The following is a 21,208-nucleotide window of genomic DNA, read 5'->3' as shown; positions in this document are numbered from 1 at the left end:
AACTTCTTTTAAAGTGGTAAATGAAGATGGACTTTTTCCTAAATAGTTTTTCTCTCTAATAAAAATTACAAGGTTGCAAATCTGTTACAGGAATGTGTTAATTATCAAAAGCAATAAGGGAGAAAGACTTATTTTGAATTAAGGAGGATAAGAATTATTTACTCTTTGCTAGAAGAGAATTGAGCATTACACTAATCCAGATTCCTGAGTTTCATCAGTTTTTCTTTCAAAAGTGTCATGATTATTTCAGGGTTCCAAAAGTGACTTCGGGGATAGCACGTGACCAATCCAGCAGGCCTAACCATTTAAAACCAGAGGTTATTTGTTGAAACTGCTGCTTTTGGTTGTTTTCTCTTCTCATTTGTGAGTTCTGAATTTTTGAAAGTAAGCCAAAAATCTCATCTGTGTTTGACCTAAATGCTTTCACATGTTTTCTGTTTTGAAATAGGAACACGCTGATGTCAGCATATTTCTTTCCTCCCTGTTCATCTTAAGGGTTAATGTCTGCTGCAGCCTAAAGTCAGCTTTATGACTTGTAATGTATTGACTTATGTCTTTTTTCCCTTTTTCAATGGAACTCACTTTCTCTCTCTCACAAGTTTAGTTGTTGTTTAGCTAGCATGTTGCAAGGAGAGTGAGGTCATAAATTCTTTTTCTGTGTCTTTTTCCCCAGAACTACAATGGCGTGTCCGACGTAGAGCTGAGAGTAGCATTACCAGATGGAACTACAGTTACAGTCAGGGTTAAAAAGAACAGTACTACAGACCAAGTATATCAGGTAAATTGAACTGAAACAGTAGGCTTGACATTGGATGGTTTAAATAAAGCTAAAGAAGGTGGATTAAATGAGTTAATACATATCAAGTGCTTGGAGTATCTGGCACATAGTAAGTTTATTAAATGTTAGCTACTACTGCTGATGTTATTATTAATGTGGAGTGCTTTGTTCTCACTGAAAGAAAGATGCAGTAAATATACCAAGTTGTAATGGTCATGATTACTCACCCCCCCACACCTTTTTAGTTGTAAAAAACTTAATAATGTACAAGAGATAGAATAGTACAATGAAGCTCTGTGTACTCATCACTCATTTAGTAATCAAGATTTTGCCATATTTGTGTTAGACATTTTTTCCCTTTTCCTTTGTTTAAATCTTTTAAAGCAAATTCTATTTTATTGCACTCTTGTATTATTTCAGTATACATCTCTAAAAAATATGGGTATTTTTCTTACATAAAAAATTAACAGTATCCAAAAAAATTAACAATTTCAAACCTAAAAAATTAACAAGACTTCCATGGTATTAACTAATAACAAATCCAGAGTCCAATTTTCCCAGTTGTCTAAAAGTGATTTTTAATAATTGGTTTGTTAAAATCTGGATCTACACAAGGTCCTTATGTCACATTTGGTTTTTATGTTTTTTAGTATCGGGCAGTCTCCCTTTCCCTCCCTTTCCTTCCCCAGCGTTTTTCCCCCATGTTACTGTTTTATTGCATAAATTGAGTCCGTGTCCTGTGGAATGTCCCACATTCTGAATTTATCTGTTTGTTTCTTTTGTCTGTTTGTGTCATTTAATAAGGCATTCTGCCTCTTACATTATCTATAAAAGGAATTTTGCTCTAGAAGCTTGATTAGATTCAGGTTCAGCCTCTTTTTATAAGAGTACTTCATAATCAGCGCTGTATACTTCATATTGCTTCTCAACAGGAAGAACGCAATATCTGGTTATCCACTTTTGGTGGTTAATCAGTAGTTTTAGGTGGTGATAACCTGATACACGCACTGTTCAGTTCTCCATTGGTCTTTTATCAAATGAGTGTATCACTGATGATTATGACCTTAGCTAGTGGCTTCATTAAGGGTTGCAAAGTGCTGATTTTCCAGTTCTCTCATTTCTTCACGGTTACTAACTAGAATTCTATGAAGAACTTTTCCTTATCAGCTAAGGCTATTTAGTTACCCTGAAATATAGTTTGTAGGAAAGAGGATAAATATTTAATTCTTTCCTTTTATTGCCAATTTTTGGCATAAAGAATTGGTGCCCTAGTTGATTCCAATGATGTCCAATGATATAATTATTTTACCTTTTAATATCATGTGGGGTTTTAGATGTACAACATGAGTTAATCAATAGCATGTATTATCTTTGTGGTGCTCACGTTGTCCTGTCTTTGATCAGTGGAAACTCCATGTCTGCTCCTATACTCTTTTGATGCCACCCATTTGTCTATGATAGAATCCTTGCTTTTCAGTACAGCAAGAAGTTCTGGGCTCTTCTTTGTATATTTCCTACACTAGCTCTAGAATTAGCCATTTTCCCGAGAAGTCTTGTTTGCTTTCGGTGAGAAATGGCACTTAAAGATCATTATCTGGGTGCTGGGTGTAATCATTACTTTTAGGCTTTTTCATTGGTCTTTAATCCTGATTTGATCAAGATTTTCAGGGAGACTAGCAGGTTTCTGGATATTAATACTTATTTTTCCTTTGTAGCAAACACAAAATTTATCCCTCAAACATTTACTCGTTAACTGTATACCCTGGCAAAGGATAGGTACAGGATCTGAGATATTTCAGAAATTATAAAATGATGGATCGATTGCAAAGAAAATAATTTTATATAGCTTGCTGATGTTTCTGGGGTTTTTTGTTTTTTTCCAGTATTTTTCTATCTAGCAAGGCCTAATCTTTTGCACTTCTCCCCTTAACCCTGTTACTTAGACTTCTAACTATAAGCCATTTTTCAAACCTTGAGATGATTTCCGTTTCTATCCAGTGCAGTGTAGAATGGTAACTTAGAACACTGTCCATCTCCTACTTCACATCAGAGATGAACCTAGGTTTGATATGTGAGCAATAAAGGAAGAAGGATGTACTCATACTTGGTTTACTGAGACACTGATACTCAGCAGTTTTCTCTTGTTTAACTAACACCTTATTTATACATATTGGGATTGATCTTCAAAAGAAATTTTGGTACTACTAGTTTGTGTTTTTTGCTTTGTTTTGTTATTTGTATGTAATTTTTTTGTATGTAATTTGTATGTAATATGTATGTCTTTTATTTCCATGTGGAGTCTTTCAATTTCTTTTTATTTGTCATGTTAGGACCTTAATTCCTAGAGAGAAGGACTAATACTTACTTAAAATGCCTCTGTTGTCCCAACATTTTGCTATTTTCATGTGGATAAAGATGATGGTAATTCTTAGGAAATGGAAGTCCCTGGCCTGAGACATGGATCATCTGAAAAATAAACAAGAATAATTTGTGAAGCATAAAAAAATTGATAAGCTCAAGAACCAAAGAGATAAATCTTGTATGTTAACAGCCTATATTAAATGTAGGCTGGATATGTGAGTCTGTGTATTTAAGAATTTATGTTCTTCTTAAGATCAGTCCTTATAAAGCACATTTCTTGTAAGTTCTGTTAAAAAAGACTTACGAGATAAAGTCGTATTTCGGAGAGGAAAACCGATATTTAAGGAGAGACTATTATCAGCTTGAATTGGAGGGGAGAAACTCATATTTAGAGATCATAGCTGTGTGGGTAAAGACAGATTATTTTTCCCTCTTATTTCATGCATATGTGTGCATGTATACATACATGCAAAGAAGAGTAGCTATGGACCATGAGTTTAGTTTGTATAAAACCAAAATGGCTACCAGCGAGGATGAGGGGTGTAGACACTCATTCTTACGGCAACTGTAGTGAAGATTCCAATTATCTGCTCCTGAGGATCACAGCCTCCAAGCAGCAGTCTGGGGGCCAGTGGGGTTTCCCCAGAACCTCATTTTCTCTAGTTATTCTTCCTGTCTGTGTATCATCTGAGCATAATTCCCTAATCATCCTGGAAGTTGTTATAAACCACCTAATGCCATCTAACAAATCCCTTCCTGCTTAAAGTTATGGGAATTAATTATGAGGACTGTAAATAAGTTCTCTGAGAGCATGTCTGAATAATATTTAGAAAATGATAAAGACTCTTAGCCTTTCTTTGAAGGGAAGAATCATATCATACTTGTATTTATTGATTGATTTCAAAATACAGTAAGATCCTCTTGAAAAACAAAGCCTCTAAATAAGATTGTTGAACCTCTGTTTTATTATCAGCACAGGTATTTTAAGTTAAAGCTCTTTATTTTCTGGATAGAGGCTGGAATAAACTTCTTATCAGGTATAATTGAAAGTGAATTTATAATTTATAATCACTCTTTTTTTTTAGTTGTGTGCTTTCTTGTCATCTGCCCTCATTCTCCCTACCCTCTCCAATCCATATCTGATGCTTGGAGTCAAAATAAATATGTCTATACAAGTTAAAAAAAAAAAAAGAAACCAAGATGGCAGAAGTCCTTCCTTCTCCCCACTGTCTTGTCTTACAACACTGTCTGATCTAGTTTCCCTGAAACTAATCTGTCCTTCTTACACTTCAGGCTATTGCAGCAAAGGTTGGCATGGACAGTACAACAGTGAATTACTTTGCCTTATTTGAAGTGATCAATCATTCCTTTGGTAAGTGCCAGCGACTAATACCAAGTTTTATTTGGGGGTATTTTATTCTAATACTAATAGACTGAAGCTCCCCAAAACTGTCAAATTGAAACTGTTTGCCTAGAGAAGAGCTTGATGACAAGAGGCAATCCCAATGTTTCTAACAAGCAGACAGGATGAACCCCATTAAATCTAGGTGTCCAATCACTTTTTTCCTCCTTTGTAAGTGTAAGTTACTCGCACCCACACTGAAGCAGATACTTTCATGAGGTTCTTTTAAATTAGAGGTTCAAAATTAATATATTCCAATGAAACAGCCTTAAAAAGAAGGGATTTTCTATTTAGCTGTAAGTTGTTTTAGTGTATTTTATGCTTTTTGAAGATTTTTAAGAATAGCATTTTGTTTTCAGGAGTTAGAAGAAGATACAGTGATTAAAAGCCATTGCCTTAATGCATGTGTTTAAATTTCTGTGTGAATAGATACCCTCTTTGGAAGTTTTATTGCATGGTAACAGATTTTCTCTTATATATTATTTTATAAAAGCTTGGATGGTAGTCACGTTGGTTGCAATGAGACCACAAAGGGATGAAGTTGGAAGGCTTGCTTTGAATGGCATAGATTTCCTGTGGTTTGTGGGTCTTTCCCACATCATACATGCCAGAATGACAGATAATATTAATTGATCAGACCTTCCTCATAGAGAGAGAGGGATGAGGAAGACAGAACAATTTAGATTCCCCGTAAAGCAGCCATCGCCCTATTGTTCTTTATCTTCCCAACTCCCTACAGTCCAGTTAGGCAGATGTAAATGTTACAGATTGCCAAGGAATCTGGACACTTGGATTCTAATCTTATCCTTCTTTTCTAAGCTTTAGTTAACAAATAAAATAGGAAATATTAAATCTGTCTTTTGCAGTGTTATAAAGTCAAGTAAACATCAGTAGAAGAAAACAGCCTTTTTAAAGAAAAGCAACATAGGAATTAAAAGTGCTAGTGTTCTTCTAACCCCCATGCCCCCCCCAAATAAAAACAATTTAAAAAAGTGCCAATGTTTTATCCTGTTGTGCCTTGTTAGGAAGAGGAAGTAAGTGTTACTCAGAGGACTCTTTTCACTTTGATAAATGTCTTAACTTGGGAGATGGGGAGAGCCTTTCAGTTCTTAACAGTAAAAGCAGTTCGTTGAGAACTGCCACTCTGAATGCACCATAGCTGGGTAAGAGGGGAGGCTTGCCTTAAAGATATTCAGTGGACATGGTGGTAACTTACCAGATAATGGATCAGATATTTTAACTGACTTTGGAGTAGGTGCTGTCTGCAGAGCCAGCATGCTGACTGAAGGTGTGTCCTTCAGGTGATAGATTTCAGTTAGTTTGAGGCTGGACTGGCCAGTCATAGCTAGAAGGCGTAGATTTGGTTAGACAAGTGGTCGTTTATGACCCCAAGGCAGAGCCCCTTGATGGATCTGAGCTGATGTTCTGGTTAATAATAACCTGCCATTCTTGATCTGATTTACACAGTTCATCCTAGGGAAATGCCCTATATATTTTTTCACTCTGGCTTTCTTTGTTTTGTCTTCTCTCCAGTTCGTAAGCTGGCACCTAATGAATTTCCTCATAAACTCTACGTTCAGAATTACACATCAGCTGTGCCAGGCACCTGCCTGACTATTCGAAAGTGGCTTTTTACCACGGAAGAAGAAATCCTCTTAAACGACAATGACCTTGCTGTTACCTACTTCTTTCATCAGGTGGGTGAACTGATCTTGCTGGAAAGGCCTGATTTCTTTTTCTGTTTGTATGTAGTGGGTAATTTGCCAATCCAGTGTGGATCTTTGAGTAAGCCGTTTGCCTCCTGGATCTTAGTAAAGTTTGTAAAATGTTCTACCCCATTTCACAAAATACAGGTTAAGAAGTGAAGATATTCTGGAGTTCAAAATGTATAATTTTTTTAAAACAAGAGCAAGTGAGCATTATGGTGAGGTACCTTTTCAAAAATTTTTCGCCAGAAGTATACATACGCAGAGTTTAAAGCATCAAATGGTTCTACACAGGTTATTATGGAAAATGTCGGTTGCTCCCACTTGCCTTCTTTTTCTCTCTTTAGGCAGCTACTTTCACCTCTTCTAGCTTTGTTTTTTGTTGTTTGTTTGTTTTTACTTTTTTGTTGTTTGTTTGATTTTGTTTCATAGGTGCTTCCCTGTCTCTGTTACAACTTGCTTATATTTCTCCTGCTTGATGTTTCGGATCCTCGAAGTGTCCCTTCACCTCCTGCTGTAGACCTCAGCTCCATTTCCTCCCCAGCTCCCGCTGCAGACTCGTGCCTTTTCATCTCCCCTTTCCTGCTGTAGCCTTTGTAGCAGTATCTCATACCCAGCAGCTTTTCTGAACTCCCCTGTTGCTTCAGACAATTTTTTAAACAGTTTTGAGGTATAACTGACATACAATAAACTGTACATACTTAAATTTTATAATTTGATGAGGTTTTTTTTTTTTACCCTATTAACCGTTTTTAAATGTACAGTTCAGCAGTGTTGAGTATATTCACACTGTTGTGCAATGGATCTCCAGAACTTTTTCATCTTGCAAAATTGAAACTCTCTACCCATTAAACAGTTCATTTCCTACTCCTCTGCATCTGGCAACCACCGTTCTGCTTTCTGTGAATTTGACTACTTTAGATATCTCATGTGAGTGGGGTTGTACAGTATTTGTCTTGCATATTCCATTTAGCATATATGTCCTCAAGGCTCATTCATGTTGTAGCATATGACAGGATTTTCTTCCTTATTAAGGCTGAATGATGGTATTCCGTTGTATGTGTATATCACATTTTGTTTATCTGTGGATGGACATTTGGATTACTTTACCTCTTGGCTTTTATGAATAATGCTGTTATGAATATGGTAAATTCCTCTTCAAAATCCTGCTTTTAATATACCCAGGATTGGGATTGCTGGATCATATGGCAATTTATTTTTAATTTTTTGAGGACCCACCATACTGTTTTCCATAGCAGCTGCACCACTTTACATTTTCAGCAGTGCACAACAGCTCGAAATCAAAGCTGTTCAAATGAAAAAATGGCTTTTTGATTGACTAGGTAAACAATTGTGCCTTTTGGAAAATAATATTAAATTTTTTCACTTAATTTTAGTAATTTTTATATCACATTTTGATGGTGGGACTATCTCATGCATTACATCAATTCGAAGATGCCATCAATTGTAAAATGCACTATTATTTTATGTATTGCTGAGAGGAAAAAGCTACCAATTAAACGACATAGCATTGATTGTAAGATGCATCCCAATTTTAGGAATGACAAAATGTGTACTTTAGAATTGAGCAAATGTTAGATAATGAGCCTTTTCCTTAAAAAATTAGTAAGTTCAAAATCTATAGTAGGATATATTTGATTTCTGGCTAAACCTGGCAGATTAAACATACATTTAAACTGCTTCTTCCTGAAAGCTTGCTAAAATAATAGTAATGGATTGTAAGAAGTGTAAATCTGCAAGGACAATGAGAACAGGAGAGGAGACACAACAGATGAGAACGGTCAACAATTTTTAGAAAATGACTATTTGAATCAATCAACAAGGGTTTGGTGTTTGGTTATTGTGGAAGAATGGTGAGAGGCATGTGGAAAGTTACAAAGAAACGTGAGGTAGTTAACATCAGAGATAAAGAATGTACAAGAAAGGAAGTCCTAGTACAGTACATGACGAGGTGTGACCAGTGTCTGTATGCTTACAATAATGTACTGATTACAGTAATACTGAATATTGATTACAGTAATGAATACTGAATACTGATTTAATTATTATTGAGATGTTTCAAGGAAGAAGTAGTGAAGGTGTAGGGGTGATGTAAGAAAGCTAAAACTTAGTATTTTCAACACAGCAAATCAGCATTGTCTAAAATTGGTAAGTTAGGAATTAGCAGAATTAGGAATTTAGAATTATAAAAAAAATCACAAAAAACTGTTCACAGTGCTTAAAATATCTCTGGAATGAGACTGCGGGATCAGGAGATTGCGTATTACCAAGAAGTGCCTAATAAAAACATTTTTTAAAAACTATATACATCTTTTACTTTAAAATTTTTTTAATTAAGGGAAAAAGGAGTCTAGAGTGGCAGTATTTACGTTTCTCACTCAGGGATAGTCAAGCAATATAACCGTGATTAGAATGAGAGGATAGAATACTTTGCTGCCCCCCGACATGCGGGTAGTTCACGCAGAGTTGCTGGAGTAGATGTTCCCTCTGACCCACCTCTGCCCTGGGGAGACGTTCATCAATGTTTCAGTGCTGTTACTAGTCAGACCCAGTTCTAGGTATTGCGGAAACTGAATAGATAAACCAGTACTTATGTGTTTGTTTTCCCTCTTTACTTCTCTCCCAGCTTTTCAGTAACTGGTTTAAATGTGGCCTAGAGCAGCCAGGTCTTTTGGTGATATGTAACAGTGTTAGGTTCTTCAGGGCACTGGTGGCAGTTCTTACTGAGAATCCCCTCTGAATATAATCCTCTCTGCCTAAGTGAATCCTCACTTGAACGGCTTTGACTGGGGAGAGACTGGCATAATCTTTCCATTAGGCAGTCCCAGGCAGGACATTAATGTCCTTGTGTGGTTCTGAGAAGAATTTAACAGCTAAATGATGTTAATATCGGTGATACTAATAATAACTGTTTATAGGTACTTTACAAAACTGTTAACATCTGTTATCTCATTTTGTTGTCTGTCTACAAGGTGAGTATTATTCCTGTTTTATAGACTGAGAGGGTTTAAGTGACTTACTCAGGTGCGTATTGGCAGGTGACAGAGCTAGAAGTTGAACTGGTCCCTTGACTTCAATCCTTAATTCATTCTGTTATGCAGATAATCTCCCTGATAAGGCTATGGGGAATGATTTCTGCCTTAAGGAAATAGGCGGTCTTCTGATAAAGGCTCAGGTGGGCCCCTGCCTTGTGTCTGCACAGAGTTGTCCTGTCAGTAACTCCCTGTGGTTAGAGTCTAAATGCCCTGGACAAATGATTCTTTTTGTTCTTTTTTTCTCCCAAAGATCAGTTTCCCCTCCATTAGATTTTTAAAGTTGTTTGGGGGTGGAGCAAGGCTGAGCGGGAAGGGGACTTACGTTTCATGTAGCTGAGCCAGCAGTGGGTTAGAACTAGCATGTCAGATCTGGGCACCTTCGTGCCCATAAAAAGTCCTCTGGTACTTTTTCAGTTTGTCTTCTCAGATTTATCACTTTTTGTCTTCCAATTGCTACCACCCTAGTTTGAGATCTTGTTTCACTTCATGCTTAAAGTACCACGACATCGCGGAGCTCTCTTTATTTCATTCTCTCCTTGCTTTAAATCATTTAGCCCTCATACACAGATCAATCTTTCTTTAAAAAAACTATTTTTTATTCTTTATTTTAGCTCCCTACTGTCCTTAAGTCTAAATGCCTGTATGTGCTGTCTAGGATCCTTCACAATCTGTTAACCTGTCCATCCGGAATTATTTGTCATTGTCCCCTAACATGTATACTTTATTTAAATCAGGCAAATCTGTCTCTTAAATATACTATTTAAATTCAAACCCGTTTCTGTTTCCTTTCTTCAGCTTTTAGTTTCTTCTATTCAACCTACCGTTTGGGGTCCAGCCAAGACCTCCCTGATAAGTACGGTTAGCAACAAGCTCTCCTGTTCTGGGTGCATGCATCCCTCACTGTCTGTGTCACACACTTCTGCTGCTTCGTTGTTACCTTTAGCACAGTATTACATACTGTTCTTCAGTGTTCTCTAATTGTTTCATATGTATAAATCAACTGGAATTTAAATCTCTTAACACAAGAAACCAGATCCCTCATGTGTAGAACAATCCTTGATCACATACCAGACATTCTTTAAATGTTAGTTATTCCAGTAAATACACCTGTGTGGCAGAGTTCACTGGTGATGATGGTGGTCCAAATGGATAGGAGTTACTCATTTCTGAAAATGAATCTGTGTATCTTTATTTTTGTCAAGGATGTACATGATAATAATTTTTACATTTCTTCCTTCCTTGCCTTTGTTCTGGGGAAAGGCTGTCGATGATGTGAAAAAAGGCTACATCAAAGCAGAGGAAAAGTCCTACCAGTTACAGAAGCTGTATGAACAAAGAAAAATGGTCATGGTAGGTTTATCTCTTAAGCCTGTTGGTCTAGTCATTTTTGAAGGATGTTGCAACCTGGTCAGTGGCTTAATTAATTTTAAAAAAGGGAGAGTTCATTTGTAAAGTCCATTGTGTTCCTCCATTTAGCACACAAAGAGTTTATTGTGTTACATAGAGGTATGTAACTTTATTATTAGTAATAACCAAACAGTATTCTTTTTGATTAAAAAAGTCCTAGAATAAAAGATGTGCAAAACATTAATGTGATAAAAATAAGATTCTGAATGAAGGTTTAGATGTTTAACATTAGAAATTATTTTAGTTGTGATTTAGCAATCGCGAAATCATTTGTTTTCACAACTCTCATCCCTGCAGTTGCTTTAACATTTATGCTCAATAGTGCCCTTGGTTAGTATGATGCCCTGGAGCCGTGCCATTTGATTCCATAGCTGCTAGCCTCTTGTGGCTATTTTAATTTAATTTTAAATTTAACTTAAATAAAATTTAAAATTTAATTCATCAGATGCACTTGCACATTTCAAGTGTTGAATAGCCATACGTGGCTAGCAGCTGCCATATTGGACAGCTCGGATGCAGAACCCTTGCATAGTTCTGCTCTGTTAAGTGCTGTGTCTCTGCTTTAATAACTGTCCTGTTTTTGACTTTACCTATCTTGTTGAATATCGAACATTTATAAACTATCCCAAGCCGTACCTGTCCTCTTCTCTTGCCTAAGGTGGGCCATCGTCTGAGTGGTGTGCCAATCACAGGAGGTAATTTAGGATATGTATTTAGCTACTCAAAATTTAATATGAAAGGAGAGTAGACAGGATAAGTTTATGTTTGAAATAATATAGCTACATCCTTATGCTAATATGTTTGAAAACAAATATTCCCTTTCCTTTTGGAAATTCTGTGTGTATGTACAATTTTAAGCATTTCTTCTCTATGCTTTAGGCAAATCCAGGAATGTAGAGATTGCCCACTTAAAGCTGAGAAATGCAACCTGACCTGAGAATCTCTGAAAACCTGAAGTGTCCCCGATAACACTTTACCTTAATGGAGCCTTTAAAATTACTGTTCACAGCTGTCATTTATTGAATACTTAATTATGTACTAAGTACCATGCTGGATATTTTTAAAGCTTACAGATAACTGTGTGGTATAGGTGCTATTATTATTATTTCCCTTTTTACAGAAGAAGAAACTCAGGCTCCTAGGGTTTAGTAATCTGCTTGAGTTCAAATAACTTGCTTCCAAGGTTATGTGGTTAGGAAGTGGTGGGGCCAGGATTCAAGCCCAGGGCAGTCTGAGAGTCAGTAGTTCAGAGAACTCTCTGGGTTAGTCTAGTAGCATTGTACCTGTGAGGGTCATAAATGACTCTTGATTTTGGTCCAGATGCTTTTAAGGAGACATACATGCTGTAGACCCAGGGGACAGTGGGGCTGAATGGGGACTGGTTGGTAATAGAGAAAGGCTCTGAGTTTCTATAAAATGACTGACTTTTCAAGTTTCCTTCAGCGTAAACATTTTATGAATCTGAGATTTGGAGTAGCTCAGTCCTCATCACTGAGGTCATTCTAACTTTTGATTAGGGAATACATGCGAGACACTAGCTCACTTTTCTTAGTTATAAGGATAGGTTCAGTTTCTACCCCTTAGGTACAGTGAAGTAGAGGGCTGGACTGAGTGGCATTTGGAGTTTTCTCTAGTCCTAGGAGTCTTGGTTGTAGTGTCTCTTCTGGCTTCATTTATATATATATATATATATATATTTTTTTTTTTTTTTTTTTTTTTGCAGTGGGAGGTAATTAGGTTTATTTACTTTTTTTTTTTTAATGGAGGTACTGGTGATTGAACCCAGGACCTTGTGCATGCCAGGCATGCATTCTACCACTGAGCTGTAACCTCCCCCATATATCGTTTTTAAGTAGAAAAAACGAGCAGGATTGGAAGTATGGAGGTGGAAGCTAGAAGTAGGGTACAGAATCGTCTCAAGAGCCCTGTCGCAATGTAAGTGATGGATGCGAGGCGAGCATCAAGGTCTTCAGGCTGCTGAGTGAGAGGACTCGCTTTTCTTTTGTGTCGTCTCAGCAGCTCTTGACGGCGGTTTAGTTCCGTAGCAACACTGTCCCTTTCCTCTTTTCGTCTAGTACCTCAACATGCTAAGGACCTGCGAGGGCTACAATGAAATCATCTTCCCGCACTGTGCCTGCGACTCCAGGAGGAAGGGGCATGTAATCACAGCCATCAGCATTGCGCACTTTAAACTGCATGCCTGCACTGAGGAGGGACAGCTGGAGGTGAGAGTTCGTGTAGCATGCATCCATCTGGGAAGTCGGGGGGCTGGGCCAGGAGCACTGGGGAGACTTTGATACTCAACTTGCTATGTTTTAGTTCCTACTTGGGGGGGGAAATGAAATCAAAACTGTTTTGACTGGAGTAGGTAAACAGGCACTGGATCCGCACTGTTCCTCACCCTGACTGGCTGCTTACACTGACTTTTCTTCTTCTGTCACAGTGTTTTCCCTGAAATGATGTAGACGTCTGTACTCATTTCTTTTCTGCTGCCTGGTTCAGAGCCATCCTATCTAAGCTCCCAGCGTTCTCACATGTGTGCTCTTGTTCTCGGTTGTTTAGAACCAGGTAATAGCATTTGAATGGGATGAGATGCAGCGGTGGGATACAGATGAAGAAGGAATGGCCTTCTGTTTTGAATATGCACGAGGAGAGAAGAAGCCTCGATGGGTTAAAATCTTCACCCCATATGTGAGTGGTGGATGGGGAAGCATGTTTGGGGAAAGTAGATTGGGCTTAAAGTTCTCCGTAAGCTAAATGCACAAGGGGAGATTGCTGTGCAGGTGGCGGTTGTCTTGAGATCAGAACCTGTCTGAATCCCAGAGCCCCAGGTTCTTCCTGTCTTTTTTTTTGCTCAGGCCTGGGTAGGATTGCCAATTTCACATCCCTCCTGACTCACAATTACCACTAGAAGGAGCCAGAGAATAGCAGATGAGCCAGGCCTGGATTTTTATGGGGCTTGTTAAGGCTTTTCTCTAGGCTGAGCAAGTTTGAAAGGTGGAGTGACTGGGGCTTGAGTTCAAAGGCGGGTCCTGTGGTGTCTGGTCTTAAAAAGTCATTGAGTATGGTCCTTTTTTTTTTCCAGTTCAATTACATGCATGAGTGCTTCGAGAGGGTGTTCTGCGAGCTCAAGTGGAGAAAAGAGGTAATTTCTAAATAATCTTGAATTGACTTTTTCATCTTTGTTTTTAAATTTATAGTCCTGTAGCCAAATACCTGGGACTCTCTCACCTCCATTTTTCGAGGAATATTAGTTGAGACCAGTTATCCTATGTGAGCCAGGAGACTCTTCCAGAGAGGTCATTAGCCTTGGATGCTAAACTGGTCAAAAAAGCCCTGCTGCTGCTGGTCTAGAGGGTGGCTCTTGGCTGCAGGCTGTTCCGTCTCATGACTCCGTGGACCCTCCTCAGCCTGTTTTTTTAATCAAATCTCCCTCCATGTTGTTCCTGACCCAGAAGGGCAGCTGTCCTCGGTTTTAGCCTTTCTGACCGGATGAGTCATGAAGGAGGTGTCTGGGCTAACCGCGAGTGTGCGTGTGTGAGGCGTGTTTGCTGCTGCTTTCCTGCTGTCGGTATATGCCAGTGCGGGAGCCGAGTTTAGAAGATTCTGAATAATTAGCTACTTACTCTCAAAGAAAATGTTTCTGACGTTCAGAATGTAAAGTCAGGAACATGAAAATTTATATTCTTGATGTAGTAGAAAGAACACTGGGCTCGGGAATCAGACCTGGGTTCTCTCCCGGCTTTTTTTCCTCTCTGTGATTTTGGGCAAATCAGCTTCCCTGGCTCTCAGGTTTCTCATCTTTTCTCCCCTGTAAGAGGGGAAGGCCGAACCGAGTAATTGATATCCTAGGTCCTCAAAGGCTGTGATTCTCGGCGGGACATTTGATCAGGTGAAGAGGCCAGTCAGAGCGAGTCATGCAGTCGCACATTTCCCCTGTGAGGCGTTGTCTCTGGATGGGAGGAGATGTGGACACCGGAGGCTTCCCAGTAACTCTTCTGTTTTTCCTTTCAGAACATTTTCCAGATGGCGAGGTCACAGCAGAGGGACGTGGCCACCTAGCCTTTCGTTATTCTCTTCCCTTCTCTTCACCCTCATCCTCTTACCCTGTTCGTCTCCCATGTCAGACAGAGTAACCATTAACACAAAAGAAGAGAAAAAGGAAAAAAGTCATTATACTCAAAAGCCCTAAACTAAATATGATTAATAATCCCCTGAATGTCATGTCTCTGGAATTGAGCTGGTAGAGAACCACAGGCTGGTCAGCGCCAGGCGCCACCTGAGTTAAGACAGGAAGAGAAAGGAGCCCAGCCAGCGCGCCGGCGGCGGCTCTGTCCTCGCGCCTGGGCCTCGCACCAACACGCTCTCCTTGTGCTATATTTTTAAAACTGGAACTATGAACTCCATCCATTTGCACTGTTCAGACATATATATGTATGTATGTAAAAATTATATATACACAAATTAGCTGCACGTATATACATATATATATTTCTTTTTAAATTTCATATTGATGGCAGTACCTTTTTTAGCTTGTGTTTTTACACACCTTTCACTAGAATTCATGACTTCTCTCTTGCTCTCTTTATTTTGAAACAAACTTTAAAAAGGAAAAAAAAATTTACAGGGAAAATACCTCTCCTCATGAAGGACTCGAAAAGTTTACAACCTACTTGGGTTTTTCTCCCTTTTTTTGTATCGAGTGAAGATTCTGGATCATGGGTTGCCACAGAGTCTGAGGAGCAAGGAGCATAGTTTCTTTATCTTCCAAGAGGCTGCTGGGGAGGAGAAAGAGGTGTGTTTCTCAAGGACAGCAAGGCTGCAGATCTGCAGGGAGAGTCTAAGCACGGAGTGTGGTCTCTTGATTCCAAAACAGCTTTCCTGGCCCGTCTCTCTCTCTCTTCCTGCTTCCTGAGGGCCCCTTGTTTGCTTTCCTGCAGCTGGCCTAGAGCGACGGGGAGGGTGGGCTCGGGAGGTTGATGCCACAGGAACCTGAAACACTTTGTGGTTGTGATTTCTCATTTCCCTGCCATTTCTGAGGCAGGGATAGTGCCTGGGACCAGAGTTACAGCTGATACCTTTAGGCACGACGACTGGACTTGCATAGGGAGAAGGAAGGAAGAAATGCCCTGTGTACATAAGCTTTTCCCCGCTCCATTCCTGACCAGTAACCACCCATAACTATTACATTCTCTGCGACTTCCGTGAACAGCTGTGTTGGGGAGGGATCTGCCGACATCTGCAAGGCCTTGGGGAAACTTGCAATGGGTCAGTGGTCTGTGCCGACCAAACCAGAGCCCATCCGAGCCAGCTGAGGACTCAGGAAGGAGTAGTAGGAGTGTGGTTGATTTGGGTTGGATCTCAGCTTTTAGTTAAAAGGAGACTGAAGGAAAACTTTTTTGTCCCTCAAAGAACTTCTCATCTGACTTTGCATTTAGACCTTGTGAGACCCAAGAGCTACATCCCAGGGTCTGGGGCCAGGGCTGACGGTGGTGGGGCAACCCCTAGGCTCCAAAGAGCTGGAGTCAGGCTCTAAGTGGGAGCTCTAAGTCAGGCTCTGATGCATCTGAGACACATTTTTGAGTCTTCTTTTCTTTTTTCCTTCTAAACAGAAACCTCCATAGGGTGATGTCTTGCTTTGTCTAACTGGGAGGCAACCGTAGTTGGTTTTAGTCAACTCCACTGAGCAGTGTTGGAGTGGTTTGACGTTTCTGTTTTTGTAACTTGTTTTGGCAGATCATCGTGAGGCCACTTTCTTTTTCTCACTCTGTCGTCCTGGCAGTCGCTTGCCCCAGGGGGTGTGGGATCATATAGGACATCCTGTCTTCCCTCCCCTTCTCCAAATCCCGGTGGAATCAGAGTGCAAAACGTAAGAATGCCGAGTGTTGAAAGCTGCATAGAGTGATCTCTGATTCGGAGGCTTTGACACAGAATTAACTTCTGACTTAAATGAATTTAACAGGGAGCCAAAGGGCCCTGGAAAGAAGATAGATTGATTGCCCTCTCCAAGATGCTGAAGAGACGTTTGGCACCAGCTTTGTTCAAACTTTAAAAATAGCAGCAGTTTGCTCCTATTCCCTCAGAGTGGGAGAGGAATGAGCAAATCCAGGAGCCCAAGGGAAACCCAGATGCTGGCCTCTGATGCGAGAGTAGCAAGGATACCCTCAGCGCGGACAGAGGCTGCTCCGATCCTGTGCTGACCCGGAACTCACTGGGTGCTTGGAGATCAGTGAGGGGCCTGTGGGTGGTTAGCCTACCGGCAGAATCTGTCTGGGAACAGCCCGTACTTGTTAGTGGCTGTACCACTAACCAAGCCCCCAGCTACAGTGAGAAGGGAGAAGGCGGGAAACCCTGGCGGACAGTACCTGCTTCTCTCCCACCAACGGCCCTGTGCCCTGCGCCGGAGGCCAAGCTCGGGGCTGTGGGGCTCGTAGGGTCAGGCTCTTCTTTGCAGGAAGCGGCGTTAGTGCGGTGCCCCTTCCCCCTTGTCTGTGCTTCCTTTCTCGCATCCCTACTGCCTTCTCAGCCCTGGGTTCTGCCCAGGGAGGCTTCTACTCAGTCTTCGTTTGCAGTTTGTCTTTGAGAAATGGAGGGGCTCTCCTTCTCCCCTGCTCTGCCCCAGCAGGGTCTTCCCGGTCTCCTGTGGTCCTTCCCTTCACGACGAAGACTTTTCTAACTTCTTTGGTAAAGGTTCAGAGATTTTTATGGATCAGGAAAAAAGGGGGGGGCCCTGAGAAACCTACCCCTGCAGGTAGAGCCCTGCTTTGGGTTTTCTGCTCTTTACATTTTTATTCTTCTCTCCGTTTTTGTGCCCTCCCCTTGAGCTAGGCCTGAGCTCGGCACAGGTGGGTGCCCAGGGCAGCTCCTGGGCCTGGACAGAGCTCTCAGGGCGGAATTAGATAAATGTTCAACATCCCCAGGCCTGGCCCATCTGGTTTCACCCTTTAGTTACCCAGGCCAGTAGCTTTGGGTCGTCCCCTCTTGTAGCCCCAAACCCAATGCTGGGAGCAGCAGTGTAGGCCACTAACAGGAGGTGACACCTCTCTCAGTTTCAGAATTTGCCAGCTTAGGGGCCTGGCTCTAAAAGGCAGTTTTCTTAAAGGGGACTGCTCCCTGGGTGACCTGGAGGGACAACTGTGCCCTCCCTTCTCTCCCTCGTGTTCTCTGGCTGGATTGCTTCAGCTGTAGAAACTATTTGTTCTTTTGGACCCCAACATACTGCTAGGTTCCTTCCAGATTCATTGTGTCACATTAGCTTCCTTTGGAGGGAAGGTTATGTTGACGAACACTCCGAGAGAGAGCAGAAGCAATGGAGGTGCTTCTTTGACTCCCCATCTTCCAGCTCCACCTTCTACCTTCCTCTTCCCCTAAACCTGAGCGCGTCATGCCAGGCCTCACTTGTACAGGACTGCGTCAGCTCACTCCTCAGTGCAAATCTAGGGTGTGTGGGAAGCTTAGGGCTCGGAGGGAGAACAGAATCCAAGAGGGGAGTGATACAGGGTGGAGGCACTTGGCCAACTGCTAAACTTGGACACCAGTTTTATATCATGCCCCCTTTTTAAGCCGGTGAGCTGGGCTTCAGTTTTCCCCAGGTCATGCACACTTTTAATTTATTTGAGAGAAACTCTAATTGTATTTTCACTGCAGTATCTTGTATTTTTTATTTGTGATTTAAGAAATGTGAAGAGAAAATACACCAACACATAATGGCTTAACAGTGTTTCTTTCATTCCTTGTTCTAGAGCTAACCACTCTAAAATTGTTTGGTAATGTCACTTAGTGTAATTAATTGTAACATATTCTTTTAAATAAATTGATTTATTGATGAAACTATTCTTTGGTTTCCTAGACTACAAATCCTTTGGGTTGTGTGGGAAGAAATGAAGGGGGACATCTGAGATTTGAGTTTGAAAGGTCAGTCTGAAAATGGGAAGGAGCGTCTAGCCAATTCTCCCGGGCGACTGGTGGGGTCGTCGTTTGGGGGCAGGCGATGGGGAAGGGTGGGGAAAGGAGAAGCTGGGAGGCCCCTGGGCCCACGTTCTCTTTCCAGTGGCTACTTTGAAAGTTTCTCCTTCTCCCTCAGCTCTCTGAGTCGGTTGCACCAGCCCGCACAGACTCCCATGTTAAGGCTCACAGGACTTCCCTCCCTCAGCCTTGTCCAGTTAGGGCCTGGCCGAGCCCTTGGAACGGATCTTAGCACTGCCCTCCTGCCCCCAGCAACTTCTCTCTGGAATCTGAAATGGAAGATACATATTACCCCTTACAAATGCCAGCTCAGTGCTGTGCACCCTGGGCGGGTGTAATCGTGGCCCTGCGTGTTCTCTGCTTTTACCGAGGAATCTCAGACGCTGTGGTCTGAGTACCTGCTCTGCTCTGTGCACTGGTTTATGGGCTGAATCTGCTCTGGAAAGCTCAGCATTTGTGTTAGGCTGGATATTCTAAAATTATTTTTATAATCCTTCCTGTTTTATTATTTTACTCTCCTAGTCATGTGCCTTTGCTCCTTGGTTGAAGACTTTCAGAGCAAGGAGTAGCCTGACATTTTGTTTGGCAGATCGAGGGGAGACGCTGCTGTGGGCCTCTCCCTCGGGCATAGGGACTGAATAACTGTAATCTGATAAATATTACTATGCTAATGGGGGGAAGTGTTTTTTCTTCAACAAGGAAAGAATCCACAGAGAAGTAGAAAGTGGAACTCCAGACTTAGAGTTACAGAAGTTAAAAGTCAAATATTTATAGAATACTGTGTGCAGGGCATTGTGTTAGATACTGCAGTAGTACAAAAGCAAAGACAGAAACATTCTGCTAGCTTTCAGCCTCACAGAGGAGTGACCGTGGACCCCGCAGTGGAAGGGCTGAGTGCCGTAAGGCCTAGAAAAGAAGGGGAGAAAGACCTTTGGATGAAGGCACGTGAGGAGATCTTCATGAAGAAAGTGGTGTTTCAGGTGAACTGTTTAGAAAGAGCAGGCTTTCGACAAGAAGGCACTCAGCACACTTTACTGAGCCATTATGTGCCAGACAATAGTAACTGGGGACGAAAAGACATTGTGGGGCGGGGAGGAGGGGGAGAAGCAAGCTTGTCCAGATGAACGGCAAATAGTCCTGTCTGATTAGAACGTAAGGTGTGGGTAGGAGTAAAACAGAAGATGAGCCTTTGGAGAGCCTTGAATGCCAGGTGAAGTGCCCTGCAGTAAAAGAAAGAGCCAGAGCAGTTCTGTTGTTTTTCACCAGCTGCGGTTTAGAAACACTGATGTGTCAGGATGCACGCAGGAGGCTCGGTCTGTGAGCAGTGAGGGAGTGAGCAGTAAGAGGCCATGATGGCTGAAACAAGGGAAACGGATATGAGGGAAATTGTGGAAGTAAAATCCTTGGTGACTTAATACTAAACATTGAATTTATGTGAGAGTAGTAAAAGGCTCCTAAGGTTTTATGTCTAGGTGACTAAGAATGCAGATAATATTTAAAGTTGAAACTTTGGGGAAGAAAATACTTTAGCTTTGGACCTATTATGATTGAGGCGTGGGTGAGAAATCTAGATCTCAGAGTCCTGCGGTTAATTAATTATTTGCTGAGCACCTTCTAATATTCTGGGCACTGACCAGGATGGGGAGGGTACAGTGGTGACCAAGGCAGAGAAAATACCTGTGGATGAATTTGTAGAAGACAAGCGGCTTCCTTGGAGAGCAGGTCGTGGGGGAGCGGGAGGGGAAATGGGGAGACGGGTGAGGAGGACGCTTCAAGCCTCAGTGGGTGGGGGTGACCTGGACGGTGCTGATGGCAGAGGAGACGGAGATGGAGAGTCAGATGTGAGTCGATCACCGACACATTTGAGAGAACCAGTAGGGCTTTGCAGCTGGGCTGCGTATGAGAGGTGAGAGAAAGGGTGTGATCAAAGCATTGGCTGGAGTAGCCGCACTGTGGTGCTGCTTACTCGTGAGGAAGGCGGAGGGGGGAAGGCACGACTGAAACTGAGTTCAGGAGAAACATTAAGTTAGAAACACAAAGCTGAGGGTCATTTTCATCGAGCAGATGGGAGGATGCAACCCCGTTTATGGGGCGCAAGAGGAAGCTGAGAGACTGAAAGAGGGGCCAGAGAAGAACCCTAAGAACCAAGAGTTTGAACCAGGGCTGCTCAGATTCTCAGGTCTGGAGAAGAGATGAGTCTTGGCCATGAGTGGGAAATCCCTTCAGTCACAAATACAAGCAGCCAAGGCTGTGAAAGGCTTCGAAATTGTAGCAGGAGAACTGCAAGGCAAAGGAGACCCTGAAAGTCAGAGGGCATTAAGCTCCTGCAGGTCCAGCCCTTAGGAAATGGGGACACCTTGCGTAGCATTCATACACTTCAAAGCTCTGAAAACACGGGAGGGGGTGGGAATGCACTGAAGGGGTGATGGGGCTTTTCCTCTGCCACGTGCTCATCACCAGAGCCCCTCTTCACTGAGGATGTTTTTCTAAATGTCTGTTTTTGTTTCTAAAACTGGAAGGCTTCTCCCAGTCC

The 21,208-nt window shown here is 41.5% G+C and overlaps 1 protein-coding gene across 1 annotated transcript in view; it reads left to right on the top strand.

Moving 5' to 3' along the window:
- SNX27 (sorting nexin 27) overlaps nt 1-18,543 on the top strand; it is a 51,995-nt gene extending 33,452 nt beyond the window's left edge. Inside the window, exons 5-12 of the mRNA XM_032464273.1 lie at nt 674-778; nt 4,433-4,511; nt 6,075-6,238; nt 10,564-10,653; nt 12,786-12,935; nt 13,273-13,401; nt 13,796-13,855; nt 14,725-18,543. Coding sequence (XP_032320164.1) covers nt 674-778; nt 4,433-4,511; nt 6,075-6,238; nt 10,564-10,653; nt 12,786-12,935; nt 13,273-13,401; nt 13,796-13,855; nt 14,725-14,772 — 825 coding nt within the window. The 3' untranslated portion in view covers nt 14,773-18,543. The remainder of the gene's footprint in view (nt 1-673; nt 779-4,432; nt 4,512-6,074; nt 6,239-10,563; nt 10,654-12,785; nt 12,936-13,272; nt 13,402-13,795; nt 13,856-14,724) is intronic.
- The last annotated feature ends 2,665 nt before the right edge of the window (nt 18,544-21,208 follow it).

The sequence above is a fragment of the Camelus ferus genome, chromosome 21 (assembly GCF_009834535.1).
Source record: "Camelus ferus isolate YT-003-E chromosome 21, BCGSAC_Cfer_1.0, whole genome shotgun sequence".
NCBI classification, from domain to species: domain Eukaryota; kingdom Metazoa; phylum Chordata; class Mammalia; order Artiodactyla; family Camelidae; genus Camelus; species Camelus ferus.
Note: the sequence above shows the minus strand (reverse complement) of the source record. Positions and strands in the feature narration are given on the sequence as shown.